The sequence below is a fragment of the Notamacropus eugenii genome, chromosome 1, assembly GCF_028372415.1.
Source record: "Notamacropus eugenii isolate mMacEug1 chromosome 1, mMacEug1.pri_v2, whole genome shotgun sequence".
NCBI lineage: Eukaryota > Metazoa > Chordata > Mammalia > Diprotodontia > Macropodidae > Notamacropus > Notamacropus eugenii.
Window position 1 is genome coordinate 522202518 of NC_092872.1, and position 26713 is coordinate 522229230.

Below are 26713 nucleotides of genomic sequence, written 5' to 3' on the forward strand. Positions count from 1 at the left end.
TTCAATACACCAAGCAATTATTAAGCACGTGCTATGTTCCAGGAACTGAGGAAATGAGGTCAAAATAAAAAACCACAGCTCCCTCCACCTTCTCCTTCTGCACTGTGGTCTTGCTCTATGGATGAGGAGGTGCTGCTTTTCCTTGTCATAGTAAACCCCTTGACATGTGTTACTGATCCCATCCTCTCCTGACTCCTCTAGCAATTTGCCCACACTACCATCTCTACTCTCTCTTTTATTTTCAATCTCTGCCTATGCATTGGCTCCTTCCCTACTGCCTACAAACATGCCCACTTCACCCTCTTTCTTAAAAGATCCTCATTTGATCCTACCATTCCTTATTATCTACAGCCTCATAGCCCTTCTCCCCTTTCTGGCTACTCTTTGAAAAAGCTCTCTAAGCTAAAGGCCTCCACCTCTTTGCCTCTCATTTCTAAAACTTCTGCAGTCTAGTACCTAACCTCACCATTCTATCAAACAAAGTTACCAATGATCTCTTAATTGCCAATCTAATGACCTATTCCAATTCTTTCTCCTTCCTGACTTCTCTAAAGAATTTGACATGATTGCTCATCATCTCCTCTCTTTTGGTTCTCCTCCTGTGTCCAGTGGCTCCTTCTCAGTCTCTGCTGGTTCTACATGTACATCATGCCCTCTAAATGAGGGTATCTCTCAGTCTCAGTCCTGGGGGCCCTTCTCTTTTCACTGTATATTTCTTCACTCAATGATCTCATTAGCTCCCACAGCATTAATTCTCATCTCTATGGTGATGATTGCCAAATCTATCTATCCAGTCCTTGTCTCTCTGCTGAGCTATAGTCATGCTTCACCAACTGTCTCTTAGACATCTTGAACAGGACATCCTATGGGCATCCCAGACTTGACATGTCCAAAACAGAATTAATTTTATTTCCCTCAAAACATCTCCCTTTCCCCAATTTCCTATCAATGATATGGGCACCAGCATCTTCTCAGTCAACCCAGGCTTGCAGCCATGGTGTCATCCTCAACTCCTCATTCTCACTCACCCCTCCATATCTAATCCATTGCCAAATCTTGTCATTTCTGTCTTAATAACATCTCTTGTATATGTTCCCTTCTCTCCACTCATGTGGCCACAATCCTAGTTTTGGCTTTTGTTTATTCTTTTTTTTTTTCCAATTAACATGTAAAAATTTTTTTAACATTTGTTTTTTAAAATGCTGAGTTCCAAATTCTTTCTCTTATCTCTTTCCTTTTCCACTCAGTGAAAAGGCAAGCTATTTAATATAGGTTGCATGTGCAGCCCAAAAGAAAAACACAGACCAAAAACAAAACAAAAAAATAAAGTCAAAAAAGAGTATATTTCAATCTGCATTTATCAGTTTCTTCTCTGAAGGTGGATAGCATTTTTTATCATGAGTCCTTTGGAATCGCCTTAGATCATTGCATTGCTGAGAAGAGCTAGGCCTTCATTTACTCTTGCATGAACTTTTGCAATAGTCTTTTAACTACCTTGAGTCCCTACCCATTCTAATTCATCCTCCACTCAGCTGCTATGATGACTTTGCCAGTCTAAGTCTGACCATATTGCCCACCTCTTGCTCAAAGACCTCCATCTACTGGCTTTATTTTGGCTCTAGGGTCTGTTTGACATTGAAAGCTCTTTGTAAGATGGCCCCTGCCTACCTTTCCAGCCTTCTTCACCTTACTTTCCTCCAAGCACTCTATGATTCAGCAACACTGGCCTATTTGCAGTTCCTCAAACACAAGACTCCATCTCCCATCTCAGTGCTTTTTCACAGTCTGTCCCTCATGACTTGAATATCCCCCCCCCCCACCTCTGCCATAGTTCTCCTGACTTCCTTTTGGATCCAGCTTAGTTTCTGCTTTCTACTAAAGGTTTTTTTCCCCCAGTTCCCCAGCTATCTTCCTCTTTCAGATATCCTTCATCTACTCTATGTATTTTGTACCTATATATTTGAACCTATTATTCACATATTATCTCCCCCATTAGAATGTACCCTCCTTGAGGACAGGAACTAATGGTGGAAAGGTTTGGGGGAGAGTTGCTTTTTTTTTTCATCCTTTATATCCCTAGTATTTAGCAGGGTGCCTGGTGCATAATAAATGCTTGTGAACTGATTGATAGAAAATTGTCCATACCCTTAAAAAGCTTACATTTTACTAGGGGATACAACATGTAAACAAGACATTGGTACAATGGAAAGACTGCTGGCTGTGGAGTTAGGGGGAATTGGGTTCAAATCCCAACTCTGACACTTACTATCTGTGTGACTTTGGACAAGTCAACTAACTTCCCTGGGTCTTGGTTTCCCTATCTGGAAAGGGGAGGGAGTTAAATTAGATTGTCTTCTGAGGCTCCTTCTATCTCTAGAGCCATGATCCTAAGGAAACCCAAGAGAGCTGCAAAAGGAGAGTCCTGGTAACTAGGGGGGATCCGGCAAGTATTCCCTTAAGGAGATGGAACCTGAACTGAGCCTGAGGACTCTAAGAAAGGATATGATAAGGGAGTAACTCTAGAGAAGGAGGACAATAGGGTCCAAAGATGGGAGGTCCAGGTTCTGAAAAGAGCAAGATGGACAGGTATCAAGTGAAGAGGAGTAACACAAAATCAGTCTGGAAAGGCAGGTAGAGAAAAATAGTACAATGTTGTGAATCCCAAGTCAAGGAATTTTTCATTATAACTAGAGTCCCTGAGCCCATGGGTGTGGGTGGAGGTCAGTGTGAGGGACAGGGGGGAACTGGCCAGATCAGAAGAGAGGCAACACCAGCTCTGCTTAGTTTTCTTCAGGCTTCCTCAGTCTTCAAAGGGCTCTACAGTTGCTTCAGGTTCTTCTGGCTTCTAATTTTGTGAGAAAAGACAGACAATACCAAGCCCATTTCAGGTTACTGCCAGGAGAATAAGACTCAAGAGACCCAAAGAAAACTGAAGAATAGTGGTCTCCTCTCTCTTCCTTTCACTAATTCTACCCTGCTCCTCACAAAGGCATGGATCATTTATCTCCACCAATGACAAGATGGACCCATACCAATGGACCTTGGGATTACAGTTACATAATCATAAGATCATATTTTATTTTAAGGGCAATAGGAAACCACTGAAGCTGCTTGAGTAGGTGAATGACATGCTCAGATCTGTGCTTTAGAAGATCATTTTGACAGCTCTGTGATGTTTAGATTGAAGAAGGGGCAGTCTAGAGGCAAAGAGATGAATTCAGGGATTATTTCAATACTTCAGGTAAGAGGCCCTAAAATAAGGCAAAAGTTTGGTGAGTAGGAAGTAGGGGATAGAAGTTAGAGATAATATGAAGTAGGACTGACGACCCTTGATAAGTGATTAGCTTCAGAGTATGATGGAGAATAAAAAGTCAAGGATAATGTCAAGGTTAGGAACCCGGGAGACAGAAAGAATGATGGTGACCTCAACAGAAAGGGACGAGTTTGGGAGGCAATGAATTCTGTTTTGGATGTGCCTACATCCAGGACTGAAGACTTCAGCATGCTACTGCTGCCTATTGGCCAAGGAACTGTTAGGTACTGGCTCTTCAATGTTAACCATCTTTTTTCCCGATCCAATGACAGGATCATTTACCCCAGAAAACACAGACTTGAGCCAAGTGAGCTGGTACCGTTCCTTAGGTCTCCTTCAGGATTCAGTAAAGGGAAAGCCTGGAAAGGAAAGTTCTACTTAAAGAAGGGATTAGTAGCAAAAGAATACAGGAATGCAGAAAGAACCTTCAAAGGCAGCTCTGGCCCCTTTCCATCCTCCTTCTAGGGCTTATCTTCAAATTCTTTCTACCCTGTAGTTATTGTTCAGTCATTTCCATTTTGTCTGACTCTTTATGACCCCATTTGAGATTTTCTTGGCAAGGATACTGCAGTGGTTTGCCACTTCCTTCTGGAGCTCATTTTATAGATGAGGAAACTGAGGCAAAGAGCGTTAAATGACACGTGTAGGGTCACACAGCTACTAAGTGTTAGAGGTCAGATTTGAACTCAGGAAGATGAGTCTTCCTGACCCCAAGCCCAGTACTCTATCCACTATGCCACCTAGTTGCCACCCTTCCACCCTACTCACTTTCAAAACCTGCTCTCTGGAAAAGATAATTTATATTAATGGAATATTGACAAGTGGTAAAGTGTGATTGCTCAGGCATTTGCATTTTACTAGAGGAATAAGTCAAAGAAAGGCATTTCTAATGGTGAAATTTCAGGTATCAGCAAGCTCATGAACAAGAGAATTAACAAAAATATTTTTCAATTATAGGAGGACTTGAAGCAGGACAGAAACATTTCTTTTCCCTGAACTAGCACCGAACTGAAACCTCTTCTCCTCATGTTCCTTCTCTCTACTTTGTATTCTAGTTCACTGAGGACATTCTTATCTCCCTAGATTGTGAACTGCTTAAAAGCACTTTATGCATCGTCATTGCCCAAACAGCATCCAGCACAGTACCTTGTACCTAGGGGGAACTCAATAAATATTTGTTAACTGAATGAATGAGTGGACAGATGGAAACAAACCATAAAAATGGGAAGTGACTCCAAGAAAGATAGAGTCAAAGTAGGCAGCCTGAAAGAGACAGGCACAGAAAAGGTGAAATAAGAAAACATTCTTCAGATTAGAGCAGGGTTTCGTAACTGTTTTTGTGTGAACTGGTCCCCGTGGGCAATCTGGTGAAGCCTTCAGCCCCTTCTCAGAATAACATTTGTTGCATCATTCATAATGGAAGGACATGCTCAATTTGAGTTTCAGGTTAGTGAAAATAAAGACGTCATGTTTTTCCCCATCCAAATCTGCAGACCTCCTGAAATCTATCCAAGGAACGCTGGGACAGGGGGATTTATGGACATCAGGTAAAGGATCTCAGAATTTGAGCTAAACCAAGTGGAATGAGCTACCTCTGGAGGTAGTGAGCCTCCCCAAACTAGAGTTCTCCCAGCAAAGCCTGGCTAGCCACTGGTTGGATACATCATAAAGGGGATTCATTTCTTTATATATGGGTGAGACAAGATCACTTCTGACTTCCTTTCAAACTCAGATGCTGTGTGATGTTGGGAACCAGAAAAAAAAGAACAAAGATTTTGTCTTCCTCTTAGGCACTATAATACAGAACCTAATACTGAAGGGATCTGGCAGAGTGAAGAGTAAATGTCTCCTCAGACCTTGGACCCAGACATCAGGTCAGTGCTATTCCCCATCCTGGAAGATAATGATGGAAATTCCATTCACTGCCCCAGCTCCCACTCGAGTTCATGCCCTCATCACCTCTCACCTGTACTATTGTCATAGCCTCCTAATTAGAGCCTCAGCATTGAGTCTTTCCCCAATTCATCCTTTGTCACTGCCAAATTGAACTCCCTAAAGCACAGGTCTGACCAGGTCACTCCCCTGCTCAAGAGTATTCAGTGGCTCTCAATTGTCTCTAGGTATAATTACAAATCCTCATTTGACATTTAAGGCTCTTCAACATCTCTTGCCAATCAATATTTCTAGACTTATTTCACATTACTTTCCTCATGCCAATCAGTTAGCCCACATGATGTACTTGTTATTCCCTGCATATGACATTCTATTTCCCAACTAGAATATACTAGAATACACTCCTTTCCTTTCTCACCACTCCTCCTCACTCTACCTAGGAAGACGTCTTAGTTTCCTTCAAGGCTTAGCCCAGGTGTTCCTTTCAACACAAAATTTCCTTTCCTACTCTTCTCTAGTTAGGGCTCTCCTCCTGAAACTACTTTTGAAATTTTGCATCTAATTTATATTTATTTATCTAGATGCCTGCTGTATATCCCCTTTAGAATGTAAACAGGTGGGACAGTGGATAAAGCTTTGGGCTTGGAATCAGGAAGACCTCCCTTACTTCAAATCCAGCCTCAGATTTTTACCAGTTGTGCAACCCTGGATAAGTTACATGTTCTTGGTTTCCTCAACTGTAAAATGAAGAGAATAATAGCACCTACCTCCCAGAGTTATTGTGAGGATCCAACGAAATAGGATTTGTAAAGGGCTTGGCACAGTCCCAGGTTCATAAGAGGTATTTAATAAATACTTGTTTCTTTTTCTTTCTAGAAGGCAGAGCAGCATTCTGTTTCTTTGTATTACCAGCACCTAATTAATTCCAGCTCACCAAGTATTTATTAAATTCCTACTATGCATCAGGCACTTAGTGGGCTTCTCATTAAGTGTTTATGGTTTGTTTGTTTTTTATTACTGTACTTAGGATTATGGGGTAGATATGGTTTCCCTGACAAATTGCTATATGTACTTTGGAGAGATGAGGAGTTGTTTTCCTTGGAACATCATTAGCTATGTCAGGGACAGAGAAAGAACCAGTGATTGTGCTGACCTGTCAATTCAAATGCATAAGGAGGAAAAACTGCTTCAATGAATTTGGAGAGAAAAAAGGAAGCAAAAAAGTGAGTTCTTTTATCCCAGCATCCCCTATGGATTTGCATCTCCCTTTACCAGTCTGATGAGAAATGAAGCTAGCACCCTGAATTCCAGGCAATTCAGATCAAATGAGAGCCCATTTCCTGTTCTGTCCTCCTGTATACTGAGGCAAGTGGGCTATAATCCAATCCAATTCAACAAGCGTTTATTAAAAGCCTGTTATGTGTCAGGCATTGTGCTACATGCTAAGATAACAGATAAAAGTGAAAACATTCCTTGACCTCAAAGAACTTGAATTCTCCTATAGTTATCTTATTTGGAGAATGCTTAGATTCCTCCTTGTTGGAGCAGAATATACCCTTTCCATTTTCTGTCAGGGGAACAAGAACTCTTCTCATGAGGTGAGATCTTCCCAGGGGACTGAGTATCTTTGAACTGCACTATACTGAATGAACCATGGTATTACTATTCTAAGAGAAAGACAGTTCCCTTTCCCCCTCCCTGCTGCATCCCTGACCCCTTGCCAGGGCTTCCTATGACCTTGCCAATGTCTATGGGAAGGTTTTTTCCACAACTGACCCTGACCGCTAAACATCCATCACATCTGGTATAAAGTCCAGGGGAGCAGAGAGCATGATCCCTGATCCTGGGGGATAAATTTCCCTCTCCATCAAAAAGAGCCGATGTTTTCCTAAGAAAATATCCTCCCTCCCCTATCTGTTTCTTGAAAGGTTTGTGTATACAATAATTTCCTGAGGTATATGCACTTGTCAACACAGGAAAAAACACCCACATTCCTTTACTCGGATTACTTCTAGAGAAACCTAAGACAATGAGCTACCTTCTCCTTCTTGGAGCTGTCCATCCTGGCTCTGTAATCCAGCATCTGGGCAGCTTCCAGCCTCAGGTGAGTCCTGAGGACCCCAGGTGGTCTTCTCTGTCTCAAAACAGAAATCCTCCAAGCCTTCCTCCACTAGAGCGTCAGATCCTTTTCTCAATAGGTCTACTGACCAGAGTTTGGATAGGTATGGTCTACCTCCCGGTTGATTTATTTTTCCTGTTTCAGTCATAGATTTTCTTCCTTTTCATTGTTTTCTACCAAACAGTCAATCCCCTGTTCTGCCCAGGGGCTGTTCCTTTGCCCCTTCTCCATGTGGGGTTTTGGTCAGGCAATGTATTTCCCCTTCCGTTGCAGGGTCATCAATTGGGATGAGAATCAAGAAGAATTAGTGCATCACACCCAAATGACTGCTCTCTTCGTCATCCTATAAAGTGTCAAACTTGGCGTACTCTGCGGATGGCTCAGCAAGAAAGATCCCTTTTGTCCTGTGGATGGTTACAACCCCTGCGTAATGAAGCATCAGTTCCGTCCACTTCTCTTATGGACCGAATGTAATTTCCCCTGTGCCAATCAATCATTCTTTTCAACTTTATGTTTCTGTGGCGTGAAGAAGGGGGGACTGGATTCTCCAGGCACCACCCTTTGTGCTCAGGAGGAGGACCTGAGGTCACCATGACAACCAGGTGTAGCCTTTTGTGGCCACCCCCCCTTCAGGTCATTAGATCTGCCATGCAGAAAACAGGCACAGAGGGCAAGTCTCCATAACAACCACTTGATCTTGTCACTGCTGAAACTGCTCACTTTGAAGGCTTTACCACCTGTTTTGTTCCCATGGGGATGTCATAGGATCACCAAAACTCATTTCCAGATGACAAATGTCAACATGAAAGCTTGAATGTGCTTGTCCAAGCAGACTGAGTGTTGCAGGGGAGAAGGAAGACGTGCGACCCAGTCACAAATACTGCCACTTGTTTTGAACCCATAGAAGAATTTTAACTTCCTTCTAAGCAAAGCTCAGGCGCCACCTCCTACATGAGGCATTCTTAATCCTCACCCCCAGCCACATTACTTTGAACTTCATTTGCTTTTACTTATACACATGATATCTCCACCGTAGAAAGTAAAGTCCTGGAGGGCAGGTACGGTTTCATTTTTTGGCTTTGCATCCCTAGCACCTAGCATAGAGCATTCAGAGAATTTAGCAATAGTTCAGTATTGGTAGCAACCTCAGTGGCCACCTAGTTTGACTTGCACCTGAAAAAAACCCTCTCTTCTACCCATCAGACAAAATAATCCACCCTCTGCTTGAAGATTTCCAATGAGAGGGAGCCTACCCCACCACATCACCAGGAGCCCCATTCCACTTTTAGACAGCTCTATTTATCAGGAAGTTTCCCCTTCTATCAAGTCTAAATCTGCCCTATTTGTAACTCCAGGTTTTGCCCTCTGGGGTCAAGCAGAACAGGCCTAATCCTTCTTCCAGATGGATAAGGCCTAGCCAATATCAACACAGCTGGATCCAAGGTTGTCAGAAGAGAAAGGCCAAGCAATGGGACTGAGCCACCTCTCCTCCTGGGCTAGTTCTAGCTAGGGGTCAGTCAGGAGCCTCATGATGAGCCTTCAGCATGTACCTTTTTTTTTGTTTTTAACCATGGAAGAAAAAGTTCAGAGAAAACCAAATCCTGATGCAACCAAAAGAGACTGACCGCTGATATTGATGGTGTCAAACATGAAGCCCACAACTCTCCTGAGAGTGGCAAAACCAGATTAAAATGTAATTGGAAAATATTTAACAAAATAAATAAAAATACAATAGAACATGTTAATGTGATTTTTCCAATTAAACATATTGTCCTCAGGGATCTCTTTGTACTTTTCCATTTGAGTTTGACACAACCATTGTAAACCCAAGAGAAAAACAAAACAAAACCAAAAAAAGGAAATCAGGAGGCTTATTTAGTCTGGGCCCTCCTGCTATCTACTGAAACTGAATAAGCTTAAGCAATTTTCTAGCCCTTAGTGTTCCTATCTATAAAATGACATTTGTAGACTCATGGGATTTAGAGTTGGGTCACTGAATCCAACCTCCTCAGTTTATAGATGAGGGCACTGATACCTAGAGAAGAAGTTCTGCCATGGGTCATATGGCTAACAAGTAAAAGAACTGAGATTTGAACCTAGGTCCTTAGGATCCTCATATGATGCTCTTCTCACTATACCTCAGATCTAATCTGCCCTATTTGTTGAGCACATGTTTGATGGATGAAAATCTATGCAAGGAGATGCCAGATAGGAGTCAATGGCGAAGGATGCATTCTCAGGGAATGCTCCCTTGAGTGATGCTGGAAGGAAAGAAGCAGCAATATTCTACACAGGGAGGCTTTTAGTTTGAGAATCACCCTGGGCCCACTTTGTTACAGACTGAAGTCTGCAGCCTCTTTGTAAGTTCTAAGTTTGCCATGCTGGCACATACCACATAGATACAAATGCAGTATCTTTACAATTCCATCCCTCAACTGCAGTCTAAGACTATAATAGCTAACATTTATTTATCACTTTAAAGTTTACAATACTCTCATATCATATCCTTACAATAATCCTGGGAGGTTATTATTCCCATTTTACAGATGAGGAAACTGAGATAGCCAGTGGTTAAGTGACTTGCCCAGAGTCACACAGCTAGTAAGTGTCTTGAGGCAAGATTTGAACTCAGGTCTTCCTGACTCCAGGTGTAGTATCCTCTCCACTCTGCCACCCAATTGCCTCTGGAAAGCAGCCCTGGACAACCCAATTTCTATTGCCCTCTGCCTTCTTTCCCAAAGTCTTTCTCCTCTATTCTCTTCAATTGCCCCTAAATCAAGCCTGGAGGGGACATCTGAGAGGCTTATTTGTGTCTTTGTCCTCTATGATGTTGATGGTGTTATATGATGGTGATCCCCAAAGTGCCTTTTAGCTCTGAGCAAAGTCTGGGGACCACTAGGATTTGAACTGCTAGAAAAGATTTAGGAGTAAAATCATCTGGCCAGCCTCCTATGGATACTCAGGAGCCAGTGACCATCATTGTCATTAATAGCAATAAAGATTTGGCGTGCAAGACACCATGTGAGGTGCCAGCGAGAGAAAGGAGAGTCAGTGTGTTGATAAGCACTTATTACAATGCACCAGGCACTGTGCTAAGCTCTAGGGATGTAAAGCAAGGAAAAAGATAATCCATGCCCTCAAGGAACTCACAGTCTAATGTGGGAGACAACATGCAGACAACTATGTGAAAACATAAAAAAGCTGACAGATCTTTCAATAGGAGATTTACTTTGAAACTTTGCTAAGCCATGACTCCAAGCAAGTCAATTAACTTCTCTGAGTCTCAGTTTCCTTACCTGTCAAATGGATGTTAATAATAGTACCTTCCTTGTAGGGTTGTTGTAAGGACAAAATGAGATAATCTACATGAAGCACATAAATGTGAGCCACCGTATTCTGCTTTGATGAATCTATGGTCTCACTGATGTGCACAATCCCACTGTGAGCCTCCACAATTCTCATACATGACTATGGGATTCCAATGAACAGGGGAGTTACCTAGTCATGCTTAGGAGCAGATTGTTGTCAAGGGCATCATCATCCTCCTCATTACCCAGGCTTGGCACTTCAAGGCCATCTTTTACTCCTCACTCTCATTCAAGCCACACATCCAAACTATTGTCAAGTTTTGTCATTTCTAATTTCATAGCATCTCTTGTATACATCCCATCTCCTCCACCTGCACAGTCACAACTCTAGTTCCTCCCATCACGTTTTGCTTGGACCACTGTAATGGCCTTCTAACTTGTCTCAAGTCATTTCCTACTCCAATTCACCATCCACTCAGCTGCCAAGATGACTGTTCTAAAGCTTATGCATGACTATGTAACTTCCCTGCTTCTTGAGTGCCAGTGGTTCCCTATTACTTTCAGAATCAAAGACAAACTTCTCTTCTTGACATTCAAAGCTCTTCAAAACCTGTCTCCTTTCCCTTTGCAGTCTGTTTTATACTTATTCTCTTTCATGAACTCTATGATCCAACTATACTGAGTTACTTGCAGTTCCTATCCCATCTCTGTACCTTTGTAATGGCTGTACCTAAGCCTTGTTCCCTCTCCTGTCCTCTCCTGTCCTGTCCTCTCCTCTCTCCTGTCCCCTGTCCTGTCCTCTCCCCAAACCTTAAACCTACTGCACTCTGAAACTGGGACTCCATTGGGGGCCTGCCTGAGGCATCCTCTGGACCCTCCTAACTTGAGAGTGATTATCAGTAGTAACTTGCTGTTTCCCTCCCAGCCTGATATCTTTCTTTTTCTTGACCTCATTAAAGGGGCCAAGCCCTGGCTATTTCTTAAACAGGCCTATTCAATGAATGGGCGTTGCCTCAGCCTAAGTGAGTGCCTGCAAAGACCTTGGCCTAAAGGGCCCAAGGTCTCCCAGTGCATCCTGGGTCATCTCCAGTCATCCTGAGGAATATCAGGTCTCTGGATTCAGATGGCTCTGGAGGAGAAGTGAGGCTGGTGTCCTGCACAGCCCTCCCTCACTCAAAACAAAGTCAAGTGCAAGTCATGTCATCATTTCTCCGATGGCATGGTCTTCTTCAGCAACGAAGGACGAACACACCGAAGCCTGGAATTCTGTAACCCCTTATCTCCACCCCTTAGTTTCCTGGGATTCTTTCAAAGATTTGAATGAAATTCTGTCTTCTGCAGGAGGCCTTTTTCTTCTCAGATTACCTTTCATCTATTTTGCATATATCTTAATACTTGCTGTTCAGTTGTGTCCAACTCTTCGTGACCCCACTTAGGGTTTTCTTGGCAAAGATACTGGAATGGCTTGTCATTTCCTTCTCCAATATATTTATATATACTTAATTACTTACTAAATAATGTCTTCTCTGTTAGAATGTAAATTTCTTGAAGACAGGAGCTGTCTTTGTATTCCAGTGAAAACCTTCAAAGAAGAACAGGAGTAAAAAATATCATTAGAGAAATGAAGAGCAATTAAGGTTACTCCTATTTACATACTAAAATCATTCAAGATCCCTTGAAAGATAAAGGGGAACAGAAATAACCTTGTTTAGTGACCCTCAGATCACAAATTTCAAGCACGGCAAAAACAGGGAGGTGCACGCTCACCAAAGATGTTCTCTACTTTCACCAAGGAGACCCAGAAGATAGGCTGGTCACATGACAAGGCAAGGCAGAGGGACAGAAGGTGCGTTGATGTTATACTGTTAATGCTGAAATCACTGTCAACAGGGTTGATCTTCAGTGGATTTCACAGGATTCATAGGAATCTGAATTTGGCCCTTTGCTGCTTAATATCATTATCAATGACTTGGATAAAGGCATATATGGTATGCTCATCAAATTTGCAAATGGCACAAGGCTGGGAAGAATCGCTGACATACTGGATGTCAGAATAAGGATACAAAAAGAGCTTGACAGCTAGAGCTTTGGGAGGAATCTACTAAAATGAAATTCAATAGGGTTAAGTGTAAAGCCTTGAACTTGGGTACAAAGAATCAACTTCTCAAATAAAAGAATGGGCAGGCATGGTGAGGAAGCAGTTGCTTTAAAAAAAAGATCTAGGGGCTTTAGGGGATTACAAACTCAAGATAAATTGGCAGTGTGATGTAGCAGCCAAAAAGACTAACATGCTCTTGGGCTGCATTAGGAGGGGAATGGCTTCTAGGAATAGGGAGGTGAAAGCTCCTCTGTATTTTTTGTCAGTTCTCATTTTGTCATTTGCCAGTGTTCACTTCTGGGCAGCTTGGTCTAAGAGGGACATTAATAAAGTGGAGAATGTTAAAGGGAAGGGAAGTATGATGGTGAAGGACCTTGAGTTCTTATCATTTGAGGATAGGATGAAGCAGTGGGACATATTTGGCCTGAACAGAAAATTCAAGGAAGACATGAGAGCTACCTTCCAGTATGTGAAGAGCTGTCCTTCCAGAGGGATTAGACTTGATTCATTTGGCCCCAGAAAACAGAACCAGGGCAATGGGCAGAGGTTACAAAGTGTTCACTTTAGGTTTATTGGGCCTAACAATTAGCAACGTTCAAAAGTAAACTGGGCTGCCTTAAGAAATAGTGGACTCTCCCTTCTTAGAAGTCTTCAAACAGAGACTCAAAGACCACTTGTTGAGTATTTTATAGGAAAGATTTCTTTCACTAAATATCCACTGAGATCCTTTGAGCTCTCTAAACTTCTCTGATTTGGAAGAAAGCAAGAAAGGTAGGTAGAAGAAACAAGGGATTTGCCCCATCTGCCCATTAGGACAAATAGCTACAAATACCTGACACCACCACCCACCCACTTTCCTTGGCTTAGGTTCCTCTAGTCTCAGTTTGAGATTTGAGATACAAAACAATCATCTACATATTATATTTCATAAATCTATCCCATATTTGGCTCATACCTTGTCCTTACCTTGGAATAATGCTGAGAAAATATTTAATTACAGCTCCTATCTCATTTCTTCATTAAGATTCATATCTCCATCTCAAGTTCATAAGACCCAAAAAGAAAACACTCATTATTTAGGTACTATGTCATAAGACTGTTGAAAAAATAATGAATAAAGAGACTCTAAAATGCTGCACACAGCTCATATAACCAAAAAAGGGGAATTAGCCATCTGTGAACCTAGCAGTGTTAAGTGGCTGGGTTCACACATTTTTCTCTCCCAAATAACCATTCCTCACACCCCTTACATACTCCAATGAGTATGCACCTGCTCACACAGATTACACACACCTCCTCAGATATAATAGGAGAAAAGGGACAGCTCTCGGTCATTTATTGCACATCTCCCCAGTATTCTGGATGATCACTGTTTTACTCTAGTACCTCCCATGCTTCAGAGACAACAGGGAGTACACAACCCCTTCAATTCAAGGTGATCCCCTCTCATGACTTGCTATGTGGTGATCAGGCCTGGCAGTCTCTTTGGGGTTTTATGTGGCTCTCTCCATCTCTCCATCTCTTCATCTCTGACATCAGCCCCAGTCACTTGATCTGCCTTATAAAATGTCTCTTTCAACAGGGAATTTTATAACATACCCCTGCTGTTTTAGGCCTGTATAACTTTGGCTCAGATCTCTTTGATTCTGCTCTAAGGCCCTAGCAAAAAGAGAGAAATTCCAAGTAAACTCTCATAGCAAGAGCTACTAAGCCAAATTTCTTCAAAAGGCTGTTTAGATTTGCTGTTTCTACTTCCTTTTTATCACTCCTCAACTCTTTGGTTCCTGACTTTATCAACTGAAACTGCTCTCTCTAAAGTAAAGATCTTTTATCTGGTTTGTTCGGGGTCAGAGCCCGAACCCCTGGATCCCCCTGACCCACAGGCTTCTACTCTGTGGGCCCTGAAGGAAGGAGACTGGAGACAAGATGATCCAGGCAACAACAACAACAACAACTCTTTATTCAGCTGAGGGTTAGGGTTTATAAAGGCTGATCCACCAATCACATACATGCTGAGCTCATCCCATTACTTCACCATCTCATGACTGTTCCACATCCTTACACCCGCAGTAAGGAAGAAAGCTTATCTTGTTCCTGCAGCTAGTTCCTGGGTTCCCAGGCTCACTTGTAACTTTACTGTACAGGACATTGGTATCTGCAGGAACATCAGGTTCCAGGGTCACACAGAGCTTCTGCCAGGGTGCGCATCAGCACCGTTCCCACGGGAACAGGCTTTGCCTCTGACTTGCACCCCCTGGGACCCTCTGGGCCCCTTACAACTCCCCCTTTTTGTTTTTGCAGCTCTGAGGTACCATACAAGCAATTCCAGGGGAGCCACAGTTTTGATCCAAGTCCGTAGTTCTATACAGGTGAAGTCTGGTATCTGTCCCATCACAATCACTACTATTATACTGCTCTGCACCTCTGCCCACATTCTTGCTAACCCTCCTACATATAGTACATATAGCTAATTAGCAGGCCTAAGGCCATAGCAGATGTAAAGAAACAAGCAATCACAACACAGCTAATACATAGTTTTTGTCACATCTAACAGCCAGATGTTGCACCATCTCTTTCTACAGAGCCAAGTATGATTTACCTTAGCAGGGAACATAGCATATGTGGGTTGCTGTATAATCATAGCAAAGGGGTCTGATTGAGAATTGATACATCGAGATAAAGTACAATACATATCATCCTTAATACCTCATGGTGGTGTGTCTGGTCTTGAAGGAGTGGTGGCCTAATAAGTGAGGATCCTGTTCCAATCACAATAGCAATATATACATCTGAGTAACAATATACATACATCTGACATCTGAGTGACAACATAAATACAACTGAGTCTAGGATACACATGACTGGTCAGTGAACAGTAATACGTAACTGGCACATGAATCCTATAGGTTCAGCTGACTACTACAGGAGGAAGGAGGAAGGGAGATAACGGCTGCTGCTGGGGCAGACTGTGTCCTTGAGGGAGAAACTGCCTGAGATGGTATTTAGGGGCTAGAGAGAAACATATTTGGGAAAAGTGATTTCAGTATTAGGGTCCGAGGACATGCGTTCAACTGTATACAATGCGAATTCAGTCTTAGGGCCCCAGTACATCTGGCCAAACTGAGGGCCCACTACGGCCAAACTGAGGGCCCACGCCACTCTGGCCAAACTGAGGGCCCACTACGGCCAAACTGAGGGCCCACGTCACTCCCCCTTTTTGTTTTTTGACGAAGAGAAGAACCCAGATCTACGGCGTAAGGGACGAAGGTCTCAGCGTCTGCAGCTGGCATCCTGATGAGAGGGGACGGAGAGCCGTCCCAGGCACACAAGGTCCAAACAGTGGAGAGGTCACAGCAGTCCAGAGGGTGACGAGCCACGGACGGTAGGTCACATAGAGCCAGAACAGTCATCTCTAAAGTAGAAGACATGAAACCTGGAGGAGACAAAGCTGGCAAGGAGGTGAAGCAAGCAAAGGCCAAAATCGACCAGAAGGGGTTAAAAATGGTAGTTACATCATTCCTCTGAACATACATCCCCACACTTTCCCGACATGCTTAAACCCCCTGAAACTGGCACAAAAGTACCTGGAGCAACGATCGGGGGATATGAAGGACCTTGGTGACCCCATACACCCCACCTTCCCGTCTGCTTTCCATAGTGTCAATCAAACCTGTTATGCATCCAAAGCTGTTGAACCCACCATCCAGACTGCTTCCCTTCCACAATCTTCCTACCACAGACAGGATATCGCACAAGGCGTAGCGTCACTAGCAGAGCTATAGAGCCATACACAAAAGAGACCCCTAACTCGAACTGCACAACTGAAGAGACGTCCAGCAATGTTGCACAGGCTTGTTTATGTCCATGCTGGAAGAAAACTCGTAGAAATGAAGTGGAGAATACATTCACACATGGATTTCAACCTTTGCGTGTCAAAATAGCAAGATCTTTTCTGCTGCAGCACATCTTCCAGAAATCTGTCCGGTGCCTACACAACAGTGTCACTTGAAGACAAAACCGTTTACAATGATAGTGAAAGCGAAAGTAACATTCCTCAAATGAACCAAAGCCGTAATCATCACAGAATGCCCAGGGAAAATGCGCAGGGGAATTTCGTGTTGGTAACAGTATAAGACTGATTACAGAAAAATGGTACTTCTTTTAAAATGCTTCTACACAATGAGGACATCTTAGGGTGAAAGGAATGTACATAAATGTTTGATCATACCAAGTTCAGGTAAAATAATATCAGTGTTCCGAAAAAACTAATATTGGTGTTCCCAGTACAAAAGGGCTCACATATGTTGCTGGTCACTTGCTATATTCAGAGAAATTTGCTATAGAAGGAAAAGCAGGGACATGTGGCATACCAACTAAGACAGGGTAAAACGTCCCTGACTCTGTTTGAATTGGGTAACAGTGCAATACTCCAAACCATGCAGTATCTATTCCATAGCCAGACTCAGGAATAGTCAGGTGAGAAACATTCCTTTTTCCAGGACACAAGGGAAAAACTGACCAGGAGGATCCCATCCTAGAGTGAGTCTAGAATTGTCCCCTCGGTGTTTCCTATCCAGATACAAACTTCACCTGTTAACAGTGCAGGATCACAGTCCTTCTGAGTAACTTGTGGCAATTCTCTCAGATACTGATTTAATGCAAGCAACGATACCCAAATTCAAACTCAAACTTAAAATGAAACTAGCTATAGTCCCAAATGCCTTTACCTTAAACAGCAAGTTTCACTGCTCACAGCTCAGAACCAGACACAGTTCTTTCTATACTCATGGAGTTGCAATAAGCAATGAAGATTAACAGGACTCACATACATATGAGATTTCATTTAAAAGCCTTCCTTCTCAAATTTAAAACTTGTCCTGATATAAAGGTCAATTATTAAAAATCTTTTCCGTCTATTACAACTATTGAGCAAGTCACATTCATTGTTTATGAATTATATAAGCTAAACAAATTTCTTTCTTGGGACTGATGACCTTGTCCACATGAAAGAGGCCTTGGCAGTTTTACAAAATAAAAGGAATTGGCATGGATCCCATGCTTGCCAAACCCCAAACATACAGGAGGACTGTTCTGAATGGGCAGAACCAGTCTAAATAAAATTTTTACTCCATTCTTTTCTTTCTATACGCAGTAATCAATTAACAATTTTAGGTTTAGCATTACAACAGCAACTTCAAAACGTAGGTAACACTCTTACAACTTTCAAAAATGATACACAAATTATTTTAGCTGTAACTTCTGTAACAGTCAAGGGGGAAAATACCTGGTTTCTCTAAAGGGCAATCACAGCACTATAAGACAAGGGTACAGGACAGGTAAAGTTTACAATAACATAACTTGAAAATTCAGAGTTAAATTGCCTTTTGTAACACAATTTCTGGAATACCATGATCACTAACTGTACAATACAAGACAGTGTTATTACAATTGAGAAACACAATAGTAACCCAAACAGTGAACTGTAGGTACCGTTATTTACATTTCCAATATACACTCATAAGTGACTAGCAAGCACTGCCTTCTCCTCAGGCTTGATCAGTGGGACACTATACCCCTGACCCATGGTTCCCGTTTAACTGCGAGGCGCTGCTACCCAGCGACTTCTTCCCGCTTCCTGCGAGGCTCTCTCTGCGCTGTTAATCAGCGACTTCTTCCCACTACGCGCGTGGGGATCTCTGCGCCGGCTGACGGCGACTTCTTCCCGCTGCGCGCGCGGGGCTCACTGCGCTGTCTAACAGCGTCTTCTTCCCGCTCCCAGCGGGGCTCCCCCGTCTCCCCACTGCCCGCAGTGAGGGACTCGCGCTGGCTGTCCAGCGACTTCTTCCCGCGGTCAGCGGGGATCTCTGCGCTGATGAACAGCGACTTCTTCCCGCTCCCAGCGGGGCTCACCTTACTCGCTTACGGGCGTTTGGTCCTTCCCCCCAACTATGGGGGGCCTGTGGTCCCTGTGCTTACCCCAGTCCCCAAAACTTTGTGAATCTGCCCTGTCTGAATTATCCAATGAGAAGCGACATCATACACTTAAAACAATTACAGCAAAGAAACTTTTTCTCTTTTTGGTGAGACATGAGATGAGTAAAACACTAGTTAGGTTGCCTCCATAGGATGAGGGGAAAAAGTTCCCCAATTTCTGGTCTGTCTCCCCACCTTCACAACCTGGCCAGGGTTAAAAGGTAGAAAGAGAGAGAGAATTTTACCAACAACTTTTCAAGGTACTACCCAAGTTATTCTAGTGGGCTTAGATAGCAGCCCCTACTAAAACTGTACATACATTGTTTCTTGGTACATGTTTCTGACCTGACCTGAACTGACTTTAGCAGTCACATAAACTACACAAGAGGAGTTCCTCTCTTTCTCTCTCCCATTCTCTTCCCTGATGCTGCAGCCATCAGAGAGAGAGAAACAGAGGGGGAGGAAAAGAGATAACTGCATTCCAACCAGCACAAGGGCATCGGCGGTATTAACACACAAACACATGCACACAAATTACAGAAAGACAGAACACAGACACAGACACTATGTACAACCTAGGTATGTGGCTTTCTTTCTTTCACTGTGGCCACTCGGTACCATTGTCTGAGGCGTTGAGTCTCCTTGTTGGGCTTGGCTCTCCATGCTGTCAGGTTTGTCCCTCCTTCAGGTCCTGGGCTAGAGTATTGTTGTGGCAGGGCTCCTCGGCATTCTGAGGGCCAATGACCCTTTCTTCTACGCTTTGGGCATGGTGTTTTAGGCCTCACTCCTGGCCTGCTCCTACAGTCTTGTTTAAAATGACCTGTTTTTCCACAGCTATAACATTTCTGTCCTTGATACTGTCTCTTTACCTGTTCCTTCACATGAGCTGCGAATGTTACCGAACCTACATCTTCACACCTTTGCATCATCTCTTCCACTCCTGCAGTTCTGGGCAATCCTGTCATAGCCATTCTGCCATCTGTATAAGTTCCTGTTCGTTTTTTCTGTAGCTGTGGATATAACCTCTCTGGACTAAGCTCTCTACCTGTTTTATCTATAAGCAGGGTTACTCACAGTCTGTAACTTTCTTCTTCTTGTCCCAGTCAGCCGAGTGCACGTCTCTCCCAAGCTCCACAGAACCACCGGGGCACTGACTGGAGCATGCAGGTGGCATCACTCTCGTGCGATTCCGAGCCCACGCCTTGCAGGGGGACCTCGGTTTCCCTTCCAGTCCCTGTTCGGGCGCCAATTGTTCGGGGTCAGAGCCCGAACCCCTGGATCCCCCTGACCCACAGGCTTCTACTCTGTGGGCCCTGAAGGAAGGAGACTGGAGACAAGATGATCCAGGCAACAACAACAACAACAACTCTTTATTCAGCTGAGGGTTAGGGTTTATAAAGGCTGATCCACCAATCACATACATGCTGAGCTCATCCCATTACTTCACCATCTCATGACTGTTCCACATCCTTACACCCGCAGTAAGGAAGAAAGCTTATCTTGTTCCTGCAGCTAGTTCCTGGGTTCCCAGGCTCACTTGTAACTTTACTGTACAGGACATTGGTATCTGCAGGAACATCAGGTTCCAGGGTCACACAGAGCTTCTGCCAGGGTGCGCATCAGCACCGTTCCCACGGGAACAGGCTTTGCCTCTGACTTGCACCCCCTGGGACCCTCTGGGCCCCTTACACTGGTTCCTTCATTTTTATCTGCTGCCTTTAGAGCTGTTGATCACCCTCTCCTCCTGGATATCTCCTCTCTGAGTTTTCCTGTTTTCTGTTCTCTCCTAGCTTGTCTCCTATCTGTCTAACCACTCTTTGTTGACTTTGCTAGCTTGTCATCCAATATTATGGGGCATCTAGGTGACTCAGTGGATAGAGCACTGAGCTTGGAATTAGGAAGACTTAACTTCTTGAGTTCAAATCCAGCCTCCGACATTTACCAGCTATGTGACCCTGGGCAAGCCACTTGATTCTGTCGGCCCAGGTTCTTCATCTGTGAAGTGAACTAAAGAAGGAAATGGCAAACCACTCCAGTATCTTTGCCAAGAAAACTTCAAAAGAGGATCACAGAGTCAGACACAACTGAAATGAATGAACAACAACAAGCTCTCTGAAGTCAGGACTGTCTTAAACTTCACCACACACTGTCATGCATTTTCTCTGAGCTTCTTTCCTCATCTATAAAATGAACTCAGGCAGCCTTTGGGTTTCTTTCCAACTTGAGATCTATGGATATCTGCTGATCTATATACATCACTATGGGAGAAAATATGTTCCTCTTTACTAGAGGTATTCAAATAAAGGCTGGATGACCACTTAAGTATGTTGTGATGGGGATTCTTTTGGGGTATTGGTTGGGCTAGAAGGCCAATGAAGTCTCTTCCAACTCTGAAAATCTGACCATTCCCTATTGATCAGGTAATGGGGAATTCTAAGATTCAGGAGTATGTCAGGGCCAGCTCAAAGCACTTCACAGGAGCCAATTATCAAATTTTCATTATGAGCATTTACACCTCAGAAATCAACAAATGCTACAAGTCAAGGATTGGTTTGTTGTTTTATTGATTGTCTAGACTTAAGAAAGTGATAGAGGAAATGTTACCTATGCAAATTAAACTTAAAAGTGTGTAGTGCTTTCAGAGAGCCAGTTGTTAACGTTTACCAGAAGACCACTGCCTAGACTTAAAATTATTTTTGAAGAGTCAAAATTCCAGAAATTTCATTGAATGATAGTGGATCAAAAGAAAAAGTTAACAGAAATGGAGCCTAGGGAGATAAATAAATCTGGCACATTTAAACTGCTTTGTGCCAGTTCCTAGTTATAAGTGGTGGTATTATTTATAAATCTACTAAACCATAGTACAAATATCCCCAAGGCTTCACCAACTCCTTTGCCCCACATTCCAACACCCCACTTCACAGAGAAGTGGAAAGGACAGGCAGGGTCCACGGGCACTTCTTTCCTGTGTAGCTGTGACACCCTCTACAGGACAATTTTGTTAGAATAGCCAGGGATTCGGAATGCTGGAGATAGCTTTCCAGATACTTTTCCTTCTGTATTGTTCTTAGGGAAATGACCAAATATGTAAGGATGTGACTGAAGGTTTCCTAGATTTTGGAATCACAGAATTTGAGAGTTGGGAAAGGACTTTAGTACATACCTGATACAACCCATACACGAAGAAATACCTGCTATGACATACCTGACAAATGGACATCCAACCTCTGCTTAAAAACTTCCAAGGAGGAGGAACCCACCACCTGCTGTGGCAGTACATTTCACTTTGGACAACCCTAATTGCTAAGAAGGGGCAGTTATACGGCTTAGTGGATAGAGCATGGTGTATCTCTACTGAATTTCATCTTACTAGTTTCAGCCCAGTGCTCTAGCCAGTCAGGATCCTCTTGGATGACTTTTAGTTACCTCTCCCGGATTTGTGTTAACTGCAAAGCTGATGAGTATATTATCTATGCCTTTATTTATATCATTGATTTTTTAAAAAAAAAATGTTTCATAACACAGGATCAAACACAGATTCCTGGAGAACTCTGCTGGAGATTTGGCACATTGACACTGAGATACCATCCAGTCACTTCTAAATTTTATCATGGTGGCATTCATCTCTTTTTTTTTTCCCACAAAACTAATGTGCTTTATCACAAGCTTTGCTCAAGGACAAGTAACCTAAACCTTCAGCATTCACCTCATCTACCATTTTGGTGATTATCAAGAAATCAGAGGGGTTGGGCTCCTGGTAGGTCCTTGGTGAAGCCATGCTGCTTCTTGGTAATCACTTCTATTTCTAGATCCTTGCTGACCATCTCTTTAATGATCCTTTCTAGAACGTCCATCAGGAATTGAAGTCAGGTCAATGGCCTGCAGTTTGCAGACTGTCTTTTCTGATTACTTAGATAACATTTGACCTTTTCCAATTTTTTGGTTCCTCTTCCAATGTACATACTCACTCAAAGGTCAGTGACAGTGGCTGAGCAATTGAATCTGCCAGTTTTTTCATGACCCAAGGACTTAGTTCATCTGGGTTAGGTGGTATGAATTCACAAAGGGTGACTCAGTGCTTTTCTTGTCTTGGATATCACTTCCCTCACAGTCATTTTTGTTCTATCACTTTCAATGAAAAGGTCAAATAAAATTAGAATTGTGTCACCGTAATCTCTGTTGACTCTTCATCCTGTAATCCAAAACAAATGTCCTATTACTTCTTTGATCCCTTCCTTTCCTCCTAATATAGTATTTAAAAGCTCTTTTTGTTGTCCTTAGCATCCCTTTCTAACATCACCTCTTTCTAAGCCTTACCATTTCTGATACTGTTTTCACAGAACGCTGCTACACATATCCACTCTTTGTTAACTGCCCTTGCTTCCGTCTTCTGTACATTTCTTTTTACAGTCTAAATTGGTTGCATCCCCATTAGTCTCTTCAGGAAAGTCCTATTTTTTCTTCTTCATTAAAACTGTTTCCCTTTGCATCTTTATAATTTCATTCTTAGGCATCTCTCATCCCTCTTGGGCTGACTTTCCCTGAAGCATTGAGTCCATGAGTTAAATCTGTTTTCCTAAAATCTAGAGTATGTGGTTGGTTATACCCAGCTTCCCTTTCCTCCTCTATCATAATCTCTAGGATGTGTAGTTGCAACATTTTCTCCAAAGTTCCCATCATTTGCAACCTAGCAACAGGTTTTTGTCTGTTAGTGAGAATCAGATCCAGAATAGAATTTCCCCTTGTTGCTTCCTTCACCCTTTGAAGAATGAAATTATCCCTAAAGCAGGTCAAGAAGTTATTATAGGCTCTGCTTTTGTCAGAGAAAGCCAGCAAACGTTTGGTAATTGAACTCCCCCATCATTACTATACCGTAACTGTGCCAGGCTTGTGATAGTTCCTAGACTCATTCATCTATGTCTTCTTTCATTCTACATGGTCTTTAGTATACTGAAATGATTTACTTCCTCCTTTGATCCTTATCCAAATATTCTCTTTTATGCTTCCTTCTTCTGGTTCCTGGATTTCTTCACAGGAACATACTGTTTTAATATACAATGCTACTTTAACTTCTCTTAACTCCTTCCCCACCCCCCTTTACTTATGCTGTTTCTTTTGAATAAGGTATGTCTATCCAGAGGCCCCATTCAGTCATGAGTTTCATCTCACTAAATCTCAATAACTATGAAGGGGCTTTAGACATAATCACAAATTTTATGCATCTTGCTGAAGTGGGCAACAATTCTAGAAACATTTGGAAATTTGTGAAACCAATGATTCCACTGTACCTTTAGGTCAGAGGTCCACTTGCTGGATGTATACCCTAAGGAAGGAGGGGGAAAGGGAGAGAGAGGGAGAGGAAGAGGGAGGAGAGGGAGACGGAGGAAGTGAGGGAGAGGGAGGGTAGGGAGAGAGCACTTTTTGTAGTAGCACAAAAACCCCAACAAACCTAGAAACAAAATGGATGTTCATTGAATGGGGAATGACTGAACAAATTGTACTATGTGTATGACACGGATTATTATTCTGCTATATGAAATAATAGGGGAAGGGAAGGGAATACGCATTTATATAGGGCTCATTATGTACTAGGCACTGTGCTAAGTGCTTTATATAAATATTATCTCATTTGGTCTTCACAACAATCCTGAGAGTTAGGTGCTATAATTAGCCCCCTTTTACAGTTGAGGAAACTGAGGGTAAGCGATTTGCCTGGGATCAGTCACACAGTTAATACGTGTCTGAGACCAGAGTAGAATTCAGGTCTTCCTCATTCCAGGTCCAGCACTCTATCCACTGCACTACCCAGTGAAAAGACTGGTTTGAGTAAAGTAGAATCAGGAGGGCAACAGAAATAATATTTGTAATAATGTAAACAAAAGACACTAAAAGGAAATAGGGATACTAGGTAATTATAACGGCCAATTTTAGTTGTAGAAAAGATGAGGAAATGAATCTCTCTCTTTCCTTGGAAAGACCAGGGTTTTGGGTGCCTAATGTTGCATATACCATCAGATGTAATTACTATTTATTTTAACTGTTATTCTTTGTAACAAGGGAGGGCCCATTGGTTGGGCAATTAGGGATATATCTGGAAATGAGTGTGATATAAAAAATAAAAGGCATTAATAAAACTCATTATTATCTTTAAAACATGATTGCCTTAATTTTACTAGAATGAGAAAAATAATTCCTTCTTAGTGGCTGAAAACATGGATACTTATATTGTACTAAAGTAATTTCTGTATAGAAGTTAAATTAATGTAAATCAATTGCCATAACGAGGAGTCAGAACGAAAAGCAACTCTGAATAGAACTCTGATCAAGTAATGATAAACTATGGGTCCCAATACTGAAGATGGAGCTTGATAACCCCTTCCTGCCAGAGTCCATGTGGGAATTTGTTCTGCTGAATTATGTGTATTTGTTGTGAGGCATTCTCCTTTCCTCTTCTTTTCTCTCCCTTCCTTTCTTTTTCCTTCCTTCCTTCTATCCTTTCTCCTTCCTTCTTTCTTCCTTGTTCTTTATCCTTCTCTCCTTCCTCTCTCTTTTCCTCCTTCCTTTCTTTTTTTAGGGGGGAGCAACAAGAGATAGAAATAATAAATGCTCATTAAAAAAATAAATATTTTTTCAAAAAGAACTAGCAGATGTGACTGTTGAGCCACTCATTAATATTTGAAATATTATGGAAAACTGAGTTACCAGAGAACTGAAGGAAAAACACTGTCCTGGTTTAAAAAAAAGAAGAAGAAAACAGAGTGCAGAAACAATAGGACTTGACTTTGATTCCTTGGAAAACTAGACCAAGTCATTAAAGAGATGATTGGGGATCATCTAGAAAAGAAAGTGGCAGTCTTAAAAAACCAGCATAACTTCATAAAGAACAGATCATCCCAGACTAACTTCATTCCTTTTTTGATATCTACTAAACTAATGGATTCAAGAAATGCTCTATCTACAACACAGTTAATTTAATGCCTATAAATCACTTTGAATACTACATAGCACTATAGAAATGCTCGTTAATATTGTTATACCTAAATTTTAATAAAGTATTTGATGGTAACAATATGTTATAGAAAAGATGGGAAGATGTAGAAACTACCTGGGGTAGGGAACCTGTAGCCTTGAGGCCACATGTGGCCTTATAGGTCCTTGGGGGGAGTCTTTTGACTGAGTCCAAGTTCTACAGAACAAATCCTTTTATTAAGGGGGTTTGTTCTGTGAAGTTTGGATTCAAAGGGCAGCACTTCAGAACCTAGAGGGCCACATGTGGCCTCGAAGCAGAAGGTTCCCCACCCCTGAACTAGATGATACAACTAACAACTGGTTCAATTTCCCATATCTTCTGAACACATGTATCATATGGGGGGTTATTTTACATTTCTTCTGATCTTGGTCTTGGTGGCCAGAATATAGATATTCTGGAGCCTCTTGGATGTAGACCACACCAGCAGTGGGGTCATCAGGCTCCTGCCAGGACTTCTGTATTTCAGGATACCGTTGCACAGTCAATACTTCCTCCTTTTCCAATCATATGCCAGTCATGTACTCCCTTCCTGCAGTCACCTGTGATCAAGGGCACTCACCTCTCCCCCATGATCTTCCTACCCCGTACTCAAAGAGACCAAGTTTAGTTCTAGGGGGGTGCAACCTGAAAATGAGGGATTCTGGGTTTTTTCATACACTCAGATTCATTGTGCCCCCATCTCAGTGCAGATAGGGAAAAACTCTACAAGCAAGCTTAAGAATGGTTGCTTTCTGGGGTACACCCAGTATAGACAAACTGGAAGATACTCAAAGCGTAAAGCCTACCAAGCATAAGATGAAATGCTTCAAACCCAGGATCCTATGGAAAACTCGGCCATTTTTCTTACACACAAAGACTGCTCAGAACTGCCCTGCTTTGGTACCTCAGGTCCTTCACAACGCTCTTCTTACCTCTCCCCTGCTCTACACAGGTATGGGCTACCTGACTGCCCTAAAACTGCCTCCCACCTGGGACTTCG

General features: G+C 42.5%; 1 protein-coding gene across 1 annotated transcript in view; it reads right to left on the reverse strand.

The window, feature by feature from the left end:
* GCK (glucokinase) overlaps positions 1–12218 on the reverse strand; it is an 84591-nt gene extending 72373 nt beyond the window's left edge. The window contains exon 1 of the mRNA XM_072633737.1: positions 7245–12218. Within this exon, the coding sequence (XP_072489838.1) occupies positions 7245–7289 (45 nt within the window). The 5' untranslated portion in view covers positions 7290–12218. The remainder of the gene's footprint in view (positions 1–7244) is intronic.
* Positions 12219–26713: the final 14495 nt, after the last annotated feature.